General features: G+C 37.9%; 1 protein-coding gene across 1 annotated transcript; it reads right to left on the reverse strand.

The window, feature by feature from the left end:
* Positions 1-3,338: 3,338 nt before the first annotated feature.
* Positions 3,339-12,729, reverse strand: LOC150065136 (vomeronasal type-2 receptor 116-like). The gene is made up of 7 exons (XM_090329301.1): positions 12,721-12,729; positions 12,050-12,210; positions 8,960-9,248; positions 7,805-8,611; positions 6,299-6,526; positions 5,266-5,389; positions 3,339-4,267 (listed from the first exon to the last, which is right to left on the reverse strand). The coding sequence occupies exons 1-7, from the start codon at positions 12,727-12,729 to the stop codon at positions 3,339-3,341; spliced, it is 2,547 nt and encodes an 848-aa protein (XP_090185427.1).
* Between the last annotated feature and the right edge of the window lie 31 nt (positions 12,730-12,760).

Here is a 12,760-nt window from a genome sequence, read left to right on the forward strand (position 1 = left end):
AGTGTCCTGTGACCTTGGAAGAGAAGCCTTGGCTCCCTGCAGCAGGACTCGAGGTGCTCAGGTAGCCAGATGCCTTACCAAACCTTGGCCTACCCAGTATATAGCCTGTCCACTTGGCTTCTCTCACTTAGGAATAAATACTGAACTCTTCCTCTATGAAATCTCATTGCTTCATTTACCACTTCTTTTATTGCTGAATACAATTTCTGAACAGATATGTTCTTGTTTGATTATCCATAATCTGTCAACAACTCTATGAAAACGTCTAGGATTTGGCTTAAGTACAAGGCTTCTCTTAATATATGTCATCTCTGTTTGATCTTCCTTTTGTCAACATAAGTTTAAAATACTTCAGGTAAATAATGAGTGCAATTTCTGCTCGTGTGGAAATTTGTATTAAACTGCAACTTGTGTTCTGAACTGTCTGTACTTTTTCATTTCCATCAGCAATACATGTCAGTTTTTGAATGGTGTAAGAGTTCAAGCAAAGCATTTTCAGTTATTAATTACTCTTCACATGTGAAGTAATGCCTTGCTGTTTTAAGAGAATGTCTTGCGAAAATTGAATAGGCTTTTTTGATTTTTATTTCAGAGATTTTCCTATTACTCTATTTGGGCTCTTTCATTACTTGTAGTATGCAAATCCTTGTTTGATAAACAGATGAGGTGTAGTCTAGAAAAACTGACATAGCAAATATCCACAAAATGTTTCATGTAACACAAGCAGAAAAATATGTTGACATATTTTATTGTCTTTAATTCATTATACAAAGGACTTGCAATTTAGGAAAGCTGAACACACTGTGACTTGATCAATGTACCCTTTTCATCAGAGATTAAATATTGTTCATAAGCAGAAAGAATGCCATCAGAAAATCACAGTGCATATTGGTAAAAGTGAAAATGATTCACATATTGAACTTGACAACTGTAGGGAGCCGGGACAAACGCCATTAGATGGCGCCCGTTTCCTGACTCCTTAGAGGTAAACGACTCCACATAAGGCAATGCGGTGCTCGACTACGTGTCCTAAGTTATGCGCATGCGTGAATTACATGATGATCCCTGGCCAATCCCGCGGCACCTCGTTGTGGCAGTAGGGCGGCAGCCAATGGTGGAGCGACCCGTGTTCCTGTTCCCTATATAAGCTGCTGCTTTTGATGCCTCGGCCCTTTTCGCTTCCTGCTCCCCCTTCAATCAAAAGGCTCTCCGATAAAGTATGATTTGAGAAGAATCCTCGAGTGGTGGTCGTTCTTCCTCGCTGGTCGAGGAGCTCACCGCAGACAACAACATAATAGAACCTATTTTTTTCAAAACAAAATTTGAACAAATATTTGGTTATCAAGAAACATGTGTATGATAATATACTCACCCTATGTAGAACATAAAAGCATAAGTAAAATGTTCTTCATCAACTGTTAAGGGGACTGGTAGTTGGTACAAGTGGAAATGCATGGGGAAAACTGAAACCTCCAAAGTGATTTAGAGTATAACTCACATGGGCATGCATCCAAATAAATTCAATCATCACACTGAAAAAATACTCAGTCATCTGTTTATTAGATCATACTGCAAGAGCAAATACATTTATTGTCTAAGTTGCTGTACAAATAGAGGGGAATGGATAAAGCAAATCATGGTATGTAGATACAAGATGAGTCATTCCAAAATTCATAAATTGCAACAATCAAACTACTGGAATGATCAAAATGCTGAATATGAAATGTAGACGATTAACTTAAATAATGATCTATCAAGTCAAAGAGAAATAAAAGAAGGAGTTATATCAATTCTGTTAAAGACATGAATGTGAAATGTAAACCTTATGCTTGGAACACTTAGAAACTCATTTGAAACTTTGAGAGAACAGGGGACAATAATCTACCCACATTTCATAGCTTTCTCTAAGAAGACAAATGTAATTCCTACAGAGAAGAAATGGTCAAATTGTGAAACCATATATCTCAAAAAGGAAAGAGAATCTTTGTTAGTAATATCTGAAGTGAGAAAAAAGATTTGATACATAAAATTATATTTTCTAATACAATATGAATTGACCATAACAGAGATAAAATGTTGCGAGTATAAATGTTAAGAAAATCCAGAGATAATTATGGCCTGAAAATAAATGCGTATAATATTTTCAAAAGAAATAAAGCATGATTACTGAACTGGATATAGAAGGAGAATTTTCAAAAATTTTCTGATAAGGTTTTACTATCTAGAAAATCCTTTAACGAGCAACAGTATTGGTCCTATCGAATATTTTTGTCTGATCCTAACTTCACCGTTGATTTCCAGCATGCGATGCTTATTTTAGAAAATTCTCAAAGTAAAAAAGTGGATTAACCCAAATTACATTGCTTAACATTGATTGTTTTCTGTATTACAATTCCTTTCCTAATTTCTTCTATGTTGTAATAGCCTCTCTTCCTTTGCAAAAATTACTGCATGTTTTATTCTCTTTCAAATTAGAAAGCAAAATGAAAATTTAGTTAAGAAGGAAAAAAATCTCCTGTCATGCTCAGATATCACCAACTTTATGTACTATTATGAAATAAATTAGACTGTCATTATATGCTATTATTGGAGGATATTGGTAAACATGAATACTATCTACATTCTTACAATGTTAATACATTTCTGAATTAATGATAAATTTAAAAGGAATTGTAACGTTTTAATTTCCCTCATCCTAGGGCTTGAATTGAAAACCTAGGGGCTGTCTTTGAGGCTCTCCTATGTACTACACTACCTTTGAGTCACAGTACGACTTCCAGCTTTTATTTGACTATGGTACTGAGCTAATATGGGAATAGATAAATTATAAGTAGATAAGAAATATAAAAATATAATTAAAAAGTACAAAATAGTTACTCAGAATAAAAATATATCACAGAAGAGATAAATACATAATGATTGTATAATTGAGGATTATTGATAGAAAATTCTGAGCAATAATTGAAAAAAATAAAGGAGAAACAAAGCTAAATGATATAATGAAAGGTCAGTAAAAATGTTGAAAGGGACTAAACTGATGAAAAGTCATGAGATGTATTTTACTGGTAAATCACTTGTACAACTATTTAAGCATAATGAACATGTTTCAAAATGTAGATAGGAAGAACGAAGTCGTTCATTGTAAGTAAAGAACAAACTCAAATCATTTTTAATCTTACTCCAACAAAATTATCTTGAAAAACTGTTTGTAAATCTAGGAAAGTGAGTAAAATTTACTACATTTTGAAATCATTTCCCAAAGGTAAACTATGTTCTGAAGAGAAGAGTTCTAGAGAGGTGCATAAGAGGCCCTAGGATTATAGAAAGACTTCCATAGACTATTGAGATGACTTCTTTCTCCCAGAACGTGTCTGGCCCCGGATAGCAGGCAGAGAATTTCTGTGTGGCCTGAAGAGGATGATATAGCATTTGGGGACAAAGATGCAGCCAAGCAGGCCTGCACTGGAGGCCAAGCTGGAGAAGACCTCCACGGCCACCATGGTCTTCCCCTGGGTGCTGTGGTAGACAGGCAGGAAGGTGAGCCAGACACTGCAGAACAGCAGCATGCTGAAGGTCAGGAACTTGGCCTCATTGAAGGTGTCAGGCAGGTTCCTGGCCAGGAAAGCCACCGTGAAGCTTGCCAGGGCCAGGGAGCCCAGGAATCCCAGGACACAGTAGAAGGCAGAGGCTGAGCCTTTGTTGCACAGGATGAGGATGTGGCCATGCTCAGAGTGAGCATCTGTGTCAAGGAAGGGAGGAGAAGTTCCCAGCCAGACTCCACAGACAATGAGCTGGATCAGCGTACACAGGGGAATGAGGAAGTTGGGCCTTCCTGACACCAGCCACGGCCGCATGCGAGTCCACGAAGAAGTGGCAGCAGAGAAGGCCAAAACCACAGTCAGCGTTTTGGCTAAAACACTGGAAACGGCCACCGTGAACACCACTGCAAATGTGGTCTGCTGCAGGATGCACGTGGCTGTGTTGGGATGCCCAATGGCCAGCAGGGAGCAAAGGAAAGAGCAGTTGAGGGAGATGAGCAAGATGTAGCTGAGAGCTCGGTTGTTGGCCTTCACAATGGGAGTGTGATGGTGCTTCACAAAAATCCCAGTAATAGCAGCTGTCAGTGTGGAGAGGCTGACAGCTGAGCATGCCAGAGCCATCCCCAGGGGGTCTTGGTAATCCAGGAAGCTCTCTGATTTTAGCAGGCATTGAGTTTTCTCCATGTTGGCATACTGATGATCTGGGCATCTCACACACTGCTCCATATCTGACAAGGAATGGGAAATATTGTCAGTTGTGTAGTAGCTTCCCTGAATCTCATCCCTTCCCCACACAGGTCAATTTGTTTACTTTTACACATTGTTCTTTATTGCTTATTGAAAGTCAAGGGCACAAATGTGCAGCTGGCATTTCACCAAGAGTCCTATTCATGTTCTCCCCATGAGTTTTCAATTTTTTCAGTATTTTCACACAAGTATATTCAATTATGAAAAGGTGGAAATCTAAATGTACTTCACCTAATTAACACTCCACAAGTAATTGTCTGGGCCTTTCCTTCAAAAACCAAACCATTTTTGAGCGGTGCACACACTGTGTGTTGGAAATAAGTATGTAAATTCCGGAGAAACAGAAGAAATCAATGATCTTTGTTATCCGGCTAGATTTCTCTGCCTCCACCGTACATTGAATTTTTCCCAGTAAAAGTTATGGAGTTTGATGAATATTGCAGTGACTCACCTCTCCAATTTAGGGAATAATGACATTTTTATTTTTTAATTTTATTTATTTACTTTTTGCCAGTCCTGGGTGAGGGCTCAAGGCTTGAGCACTATCCTTGGACTTTCTCAAGGCTAGATTTCTACCACATGAGCCACAGCACCTCCTCTGGCTTTTTTCCATGTATATGGTCATGAGGAATCGAACCCATTTGTTTGTGCATGCTAGGTAGCACTCTACCACTACAATCACTGGCACTTCGATTTTTTAAATATTTGTTGTCGGCGTAATGTACAGACGAGTTACAGTTATATTCCCCAGGTAGTAGGTGCATTACTACTTACGTATTGATAATCCTTCTCCTTTTTTTGTCCCATCTTCCTCCTCCCACTCTTCCCAATAGAATTATTTTTCTCACTCACGTATAAACTCCTACATTATCAAAGGAAGGCTCTTTTATCTCTCTATATAATTGTGGATTGTACCTACTAACATTTATTGAGACTCCTAAAGAGAAGTGGAGAATGTCTCTAAGACTTCCACACTCACCTGTCCTGTTAGAAATCTCTTTCTCAGGGCAAGGAATGCAATCAAAGCAACAGGCAGGTCTTCCCTCCTGAGGGGATTTTCTGAATCCAGGACCACAACTCTCACTACAGATGGCCTGAGGAGTCTAAAATATAGATTAGTGTTGATAGCAAACAGATTAAAATTGATACACTTAAATTCCAGTAAAGTAGAGGTTTTTTTAATGTTTTCTGTCATTTCTGATCACTGTTGATCATTCAGAATATAATATTGTGCATATATGCACAATGTCTATACTTATAGACAAACATAAGTGGATAATATTTTACCTAATATGTATATTAATGTTTTTAAAACCCATCCTTCCCCACTGTATGTTTTTGTTGTTTTTTTAATTTTTAATTGTTTTATCAGTCATGGTGCTGGAACTCTGGGCCTGGGCACTGCCCCAGAGCGTTTCGGCTGTAGGATAGTGCTCTACCACTGTGAGCCACAGTGACACTTTCTGTTTTCTGGTAGTTAATTGGAGACGAGAGTCTCTTGGTCTCTTTGGTGTCTGGCCTGGCTTTGACCCCTGATCCTCAGATCTCAGCCTCCTGAGTAGCTAGGATTACAGGCATGAGCCACCCTGTGCCCAGCTCCCACTTTATAACTTAATGGAAAATGTAGAAACCGTTAAGTATCCATTCCTCTTACCACAGGAAATTACCTGACAGACAGAAACCCATCTGGCTAACCAAGCACACATTGTGACAAAAACTAGGAATTAAACTAAACATTCTACATTTATTTTTCCAAGGCATTGTTAACAGTGATGTAGGCTGTATAATATTGTTAATATTTTTATTTGGAATAATTAATTGATAAAATTTGAAAGCTTTTTGGCAGGTAAACATGCTCTCTATCCACTGATTAGTCAATTCACTTACTAATAAGTGTTCTAAATTGGAAGTGGGTAACACACATAACTATACTAGCAATGAAGACAGGAGGAATGCATTCCAGCAAGTCATTTGATTCATACTTCACAGCATTATTGTTTGATTCCACCAACCTCTGTAAATGCTATGGGCCATTCTATCATGTCTGTGGATAGTGATAATTGATGTCTATTGGATTCATATGGAGAAAACGCTCCCACTTTCACCACTTGTCTTAGACCTTCTGGAAAATTCCAAAAGTTCACAATGTCATACTCTGCTACTGGTTTCTTTGGCTCATCCAAAACCACTTGGTCTCCAGCAGGATTGTTGAAATGGATGTTCTTCAGAAAGGGGTGGAGCTGAAAGAGATGAACAACTCATGATGAAGTTAGTGGAGAGTTTCTTCAGAAAACTAGAAGAAGAATTATCTCATTCACATTTATCTCTGACACACTATTCATCTGTAAAAGTATAATTCAGCAGATAACTATCTAAAGAGCTATACTATAAAGCAATGCTTATAATTTTCAAGACACCTCACTTCAAGGTTACATTTCAAAATTAATGATCTAGTCTATTCACCCAAATGATCACAAATCGCAGAGACCCCACTACCTAGTTGAAGAGGAAGAGACTTTTCATTTTTTCTTTTTTTTTTCCAGTCCTGGAGTTGGTCTCAGGCCCTGAGCCCTGTCATTGAACTTTCTCAAGGTTAGAACTCTACCACTTGTGCCTCAACAACACTTCTGGCTTTTTTTTTTCTATGTAGTGGTACCAAGGAATCTAACCCGTGTCTTCGTTCACGCTAGGCAAACACTCTACCACTAAGCCAAACTCCCGGTCCTGAGACATTTCCTTTTTGAGTATTTCCAGAAAGAAAAATGTTATTAATAACAGACTGAACATAAGAAAGAGATTCAAGAGATAGGAAATAATACACCTACTATTCGATGAATATAACTGTAATCCTTCTATACATTGTCCTGACAATTAAGCTAAAAAAATAACATAAAATGAAAAGATAACATACAGAATTAGAATTAATTAATTCCAGTTATGTAAGTATGAATTACTGTGCACAAAACATTGCATAAACTAATTTAGTTATTCTTCCTTATAACAAATTCAAATCAAAACTGTATAAGGACAAAAGTGAAAGGTTTAGCACTGACAGGTTGCAAGCATCAGTAATAAAAAGAATTATTGGAGAAGAAGTAAAAATACAATTTTACCAATGGATTGATATCTGGTAAAAATCCACAGCATTTAAAAACATATCAGAAGAAGCAAGCTGACGTTGGCTCTCAACTGTAATCCAAAGTAAATAGGAATGATTGATCTAGAAGATCACATTTTGACACCAGCCCATGCAAGAAATTCCATGAAATACTAATCTCCGGTTACCTAGCAAAAAAAACCCAGAAGTGGAATTGCTGCTCAAGTGGTACATTGCGGTACTTGAGCAAAAAAGGCCAGCTTCTGACTTCCAGAACAAAGAATGGCACAAACACAAAAAAACACCCAAAAATCTTCAAAGACAAAAAGAAAAATTTTTCCCAATCTAGTTTGATTTGAATGAATGCCTATTACAATGTCACTTAGCTCCTAGGATTTGCTTGTCAACGGAAACGCTTTACCTGTGAAGGATTATACACATGTTTTCTTCCGTTTCCCACAGCCTGTGCTTCTGCTTGGTCAATAAGCATCTCATGAAGAGCATGAGCCACAGCATACACAGCGTTATATATGTTGTAACTCTCCTCCAACATGTCCATTTCAAAAAGGAACCGAGGCAACCATTCCAAGGAGGCATTGGCTGGACAGTTCTTCCACGTTACACAGCTTGACTCAGAGAATGTGCATTTAAACGATCGGATCCAAATCAAAGCCAGGTAATAGTCTTCTGGGTATTTGGCTGGGTTCACTGTTTTGACAAAATCGTTGAAACCAGAAATCTCTCCATGGTGGTGTGAGAAAATGAGCAGTGCATGGAAGGGATGGAACAAAAAATATCTAATCGCACATATTAATGTACTGAGGGAGTTCATAAGCCAGATTTTCCCTAGAGTTAAATATTTGCCTAAAAGGTTTATTGAACTCATCAAGAATTCATTGTCACCATAAAGGAGAATCACATTTGTGAATAAATTTGTAACTTTCTGATGAAATGAAAAATGATCCACTGGATTTCGAAAGAAGTCCATTGTTAACACATGTTCAAAAGCTGTACAGATTCTGTGCTTGCTCATCTCTTCTCTCAACTGCTGCAGCATCCTCAAACCACTCTCCTCTTCTGAGATCACTAGACCCACCCAGTTCCAGCTGAAATGAACCATCAGGGCCACCATGGCCAAAGCTAGAGCTGTGTCCTTGGGGGCCACCTGATAGACAGCAGGAAATCTGCGATGGTCACTCAGGACAGGATCAAAGCGCCCAAAGTTCAGCTAAAAGGAAAACACCATCAGAAAAGGAGGAATTGGACTGGCAAAAACCAAATCTTCAGTTATGATTTGTACTATCACACATGTGGAATTTTAGAAACACATTCATTATCCCACTTTCAGTGCTATTTTCCTATTCTTCAAGCCAGTGAAAAATATGAATGAATCAGGACAGACACAAGTACTCATATGGTCTGCTATAGACTGTCCTTTATTCTAAACTTAGCTCCTATTAACTTTGTTGTAATTCATTTTGAGTTTTTCTAATTACACTTTATTTAAAAGCCATCAAAAACCTGACTACAGCAGAAAATTCATGATTTCACTTCACAGCATCCCACCTGTTCTCACCTGTGGAAATCTGTAGAGGTCTAATAATGTTGCACATTCAGAAGAGATTGTGCCTGATGGTCCAGTCAGAGCTATTATAGTCTGATTGCCTCTCTTACAATTGTAATTAATGATGAAGTCCTTCCCAGAGAGACTAAACACGAGATTTTTAAAATGCATTATGTTTCTATTTCCAGTTGAGTAGGTAGAAAACCCCACAGTCACGTTGGGTAAAAGATGTGGATTTTTGTTAATCTCTTCAACAGCAAAAGCCAAGGCTAAGACAAGCTGGTAGTTGTTGAAGTTGTAGCTACATAGGAGATACAGAATATATCTTGAAACATATGCACTGATTTAAGAAGTAAATTTTTGTTTAGAGAAAACATTAATATATTAAAACAATAGCCCTATAATGTCAAAATAGTATTTGAGTTTTATGCAGATAATTCTCATTGAGGTCAAGTAGGTATTTCTCATAAATGTGATTCATATTCTTACAAGGGAACAAAGATCTTGCATTTCCACTCTGTCAAATATGTCAAAAAATAGGTGGTTGCTTTTGAAACATGAAACATTTCCTTCTCTTAGAAGGCCTACAAGTAGCAAAGTAAACCCTTTCATTAGCTTAAAATTGGTTTTCCTTAGTTCTATTGTCAGATAACCTTACACAGAGAATGTCTTACTTTGTGTTAGAGAGACTGAAACAGAGCAAGATGATTGAGAATGATTCTCTTCTGAGACACAGCACATTAAGACGAAACAACAACAAAAGAACAGGAGTAAAAATTTCAAGCAGCAGTATAAAATTCTCATTTACTGAAGACAAGGGAAAATTACATGCATTGACAAATGGAGAAGGAACTAATTTTCCCCTTTTTTTGGCTTCCACATTTAAGTACCCTTATATGACAGTGAAAGAGAATTAAATCTATAGGTTAAATGTAGTGTTGGAATCTCCCATATCTCCCCATCATTGGAAAACGTCTTATCATCACTTCTGTAAGGCAAGTCCCATTGGTCTGAATTTTTAAATTGCTGCTAGGCAAGTGCATAAGGATGTACCTCCTTAACTCTTGGTCATGATAAATAGAACACCAAGCATTAGGATTCACTTTTTTGGGAAGGAAGGCATGCAAAGTAACTCATGGAATATTAGCATAACTCTTTTTCCAAGACCACCTAATTGAGAAAAAGTCTTCATTAAAAATGAAGGTGTTACAAACAACTAAAACAACTCAGCATTGGAAAATATATTATTTCCAAAATCATATTAAGAACAATTCAGAAAATGAAATCAATTCAACGAATATTTCAATTTTGAGTGTAGCATCCTACAGCATTCCATGTTATTATTTGGTTTATGATAATCCTTACGTAGGCATTATATGGTGCTGTGTTTCTTTCTTTGATTGGATATTTGACAGCAAAAGTGATAGATACATAACACAAAAATGAACAAATAACCTCAGTTTGGATCTGAAAGTTTCATCCATCAGATAATTATTTGTAAAAGTACCACTGAAATAATGAATTATTCAGTATATAAATCAGAGTGAAGAATATAATATATTTTATAATATATGGCCCTATTTTATTTTTATTTGGTGGAGAAAATGCAATCTGAACCATTTTGTGAGACAAATAAAGATCAGCAGTCTATTTCAGATATGGACAGGAGCTTGAAAAAGCATTTTAAATAGTTTTAGAGGTAAATATAAGGCCATTTAAAATAAGAATTATAAAAGTGTCTAAAATATACATTCAGAAAAGATAGTATCAAACAATTTCCCTTAAAATAAAGTTCTACTACTAAGTGACTAAAACAGGCCCAGGATAGGAACACTGATATTACATGTGTGTACTGAGGTATATATGAATTTACATGCTCAATGGACCATTGACATGGGAAAGATTTCAAAAGGTTTTCTAGAAAGATTTACAAAGTAAGGGTGTGCAGTAGAACATTTCCAAGTACTATAGTTGTTGGTTTTGACTGCCGATTTTATTAGTGAACTGAAAAAGTTTGATGAGACCCTGACATGCTTTTGTCTACTGGATGATTCAGCAAAGATGACAAAATCTCAGGGAATAAAGAATATATTTTGTCAAGCAGAAATAGGATTTCCAGAGCAAGGACCTGGTCAAGCCCCTTCTGAGACACTGTTCTCCCTGAATAGAGCAATTTGGAAAAGACAGCCGGTCAATGCCAACAGCCTCCCCTTGCTTCTCCTAAGCTCTCAGCATACAGGATCTCCTAGGCTTCTGTCACATACCAATGGTCTTTAGTGCCCTGGCTGGCTTTGAACTGCAAGCCTCAGAACTCAGCCTCTGGAGTAACTAGGATTACAGGTGTGAGCTATCGTGCCCAGCATGTTTGTATCTCTTCTATGAGTACTTTTCTATTTTCAAAGAGTAGGATACAATTGTCATTTTCTATTTTAAAAAGTACATAAGTTCAGGTAATGAGTACATTTTCTTTTGTCCGTGTTACCTCTACTTTTCACTGTGTTAGCTTTCCTTTCCAGGCTGAGAATTTTCTCCTTACTGTAATTGCTCTACATTGTCTGTCACTGTGTCATTGCAAGAGTTAAGCATGGTTTCTTGAAAAAGTTATTGGTATGAGTTTTGAACCAACAATTAATCACTAGAAAGAGGGAAGTGGGGCTGTAGCTCAAGGTGTAGGGTGGTAGCCTGGAGCTGAAGAGCTCAGGGTCAATGCCCTGCCCAGAGTTCAAGAACCATGACCAAGGAGAGAGAGAGAGAGAGGGAGGGAGGGAGGGAGGGAGGGAGGGAGGGAGGGAGGGAGAGAGAGAGAGAGAGAAAGGAGAGAGACAGACAGACAGACACAGAGAGAGAGAGAGAGAGAGAGAGAGACAGACAGACAGACAGACAGACAGACAGACAGACAGACACAGAGAGAGAGACAGAGAGAGAGACAGAGAGAGAGAGAGAGAGAGACAGAGAGAGAGAGAGAGAGAGAGATTAATAAAGGGCCAACTCTACACAAAAGGTGCATAGTAGCAAAAAGTAGAGCATACAGAGAGAATTAAACCGAGTTCTGCTCAGACTGAAAATCAGACAAAACAAAATTTCAGTTCAGAAGTCACTTACCTTATCCCAAAGATATGCCCAGGTTTGCGGAGAGTACGCTGTATTTCCATGATCTTGAGTGGGAAAGTGCCAGCAATCAGCACATCTCCGCTGACATGCGCAGTGTATTTCTTGTTGAGCAAGCATTCTTCCTCACTGAGGGAAATGACAAGAAAGGGAAACTGTAGGACAAGTGATATGAAAATCAAAGGAAACATCATACAATGATCTCTAAGCCTTATTTGTGAACAAACATGAAGCTTGTGGTATCCAGCAAAGAAGTAAATACATCAGTAAATACATATATGAGTACATGAGGGTGATTTTATTGTGTGGGATTTCCACTATGCTCCCTGTTTCTCTCAGCACAGCCTGGTCTATTTCCCTGGACAAATGCTAGCTTCTCTCATCCCTGGGGCTCTGCATCTGAGGTCCTATCTCCAAGTCTACACATGAGATGAAAAATATTTTGATGGTTTCCTTCTACACCCCCAGAGGCTATGATTTCATGGAATACAGAGGGTGTCAAACTCCAGAGATGAACTCAACTTTGTTAGTCTGGCTCTAAAGTTGTGACAAGAAACTTGGTGAATAAACCCTCATGAGAACATGTAAAAGTTCTGCATCAAAATTATCATCATGTGAGAGGCAAGGAAAAATGGCCAGAAAGTGTTACTAAGAGAAAGCCTTACCAAAGTCATGGAGCTTCACCCTCCCCCATCCGTGATATGG

The sequence above is a fragment of the Megascapheus bottae genome, chromosome 3 (genome assembly GCF_031878675.1).
Source record: "Megascapheus bottae isolate mThoBot1 chromosome 3, mThoBot2.hap1, whole genome shotgun sequence".
NCBI lineage: Eukaryota > Metazoa > Chordata > Mammalia > Rodentia > Geomyidae > Megascapheus > Megascapheus bottae.

What these genes read in the sequence shown, in the direction of transcription:
- LOC150065136 (XM_090329301.1), bottom strand. An exon ending in GGCCCATAGCATTTACAGAG is followed by an intron (nt 5,390 to 6,298) that starts GTTGGTGGAATC and finishes TCTATATTTTAG; the next exon opens with ACTCCTCAGGCCATCTGTAG. An exon ending in AGAGATTTCTAACAGGACAG is followed by an intron (nt 4,268 to 5,265) that starts GTGAGTGTGGAA and finishes ATTCCTTGTCAG; the next exon opens with ATATGGAGCAGTGTGTGAGA.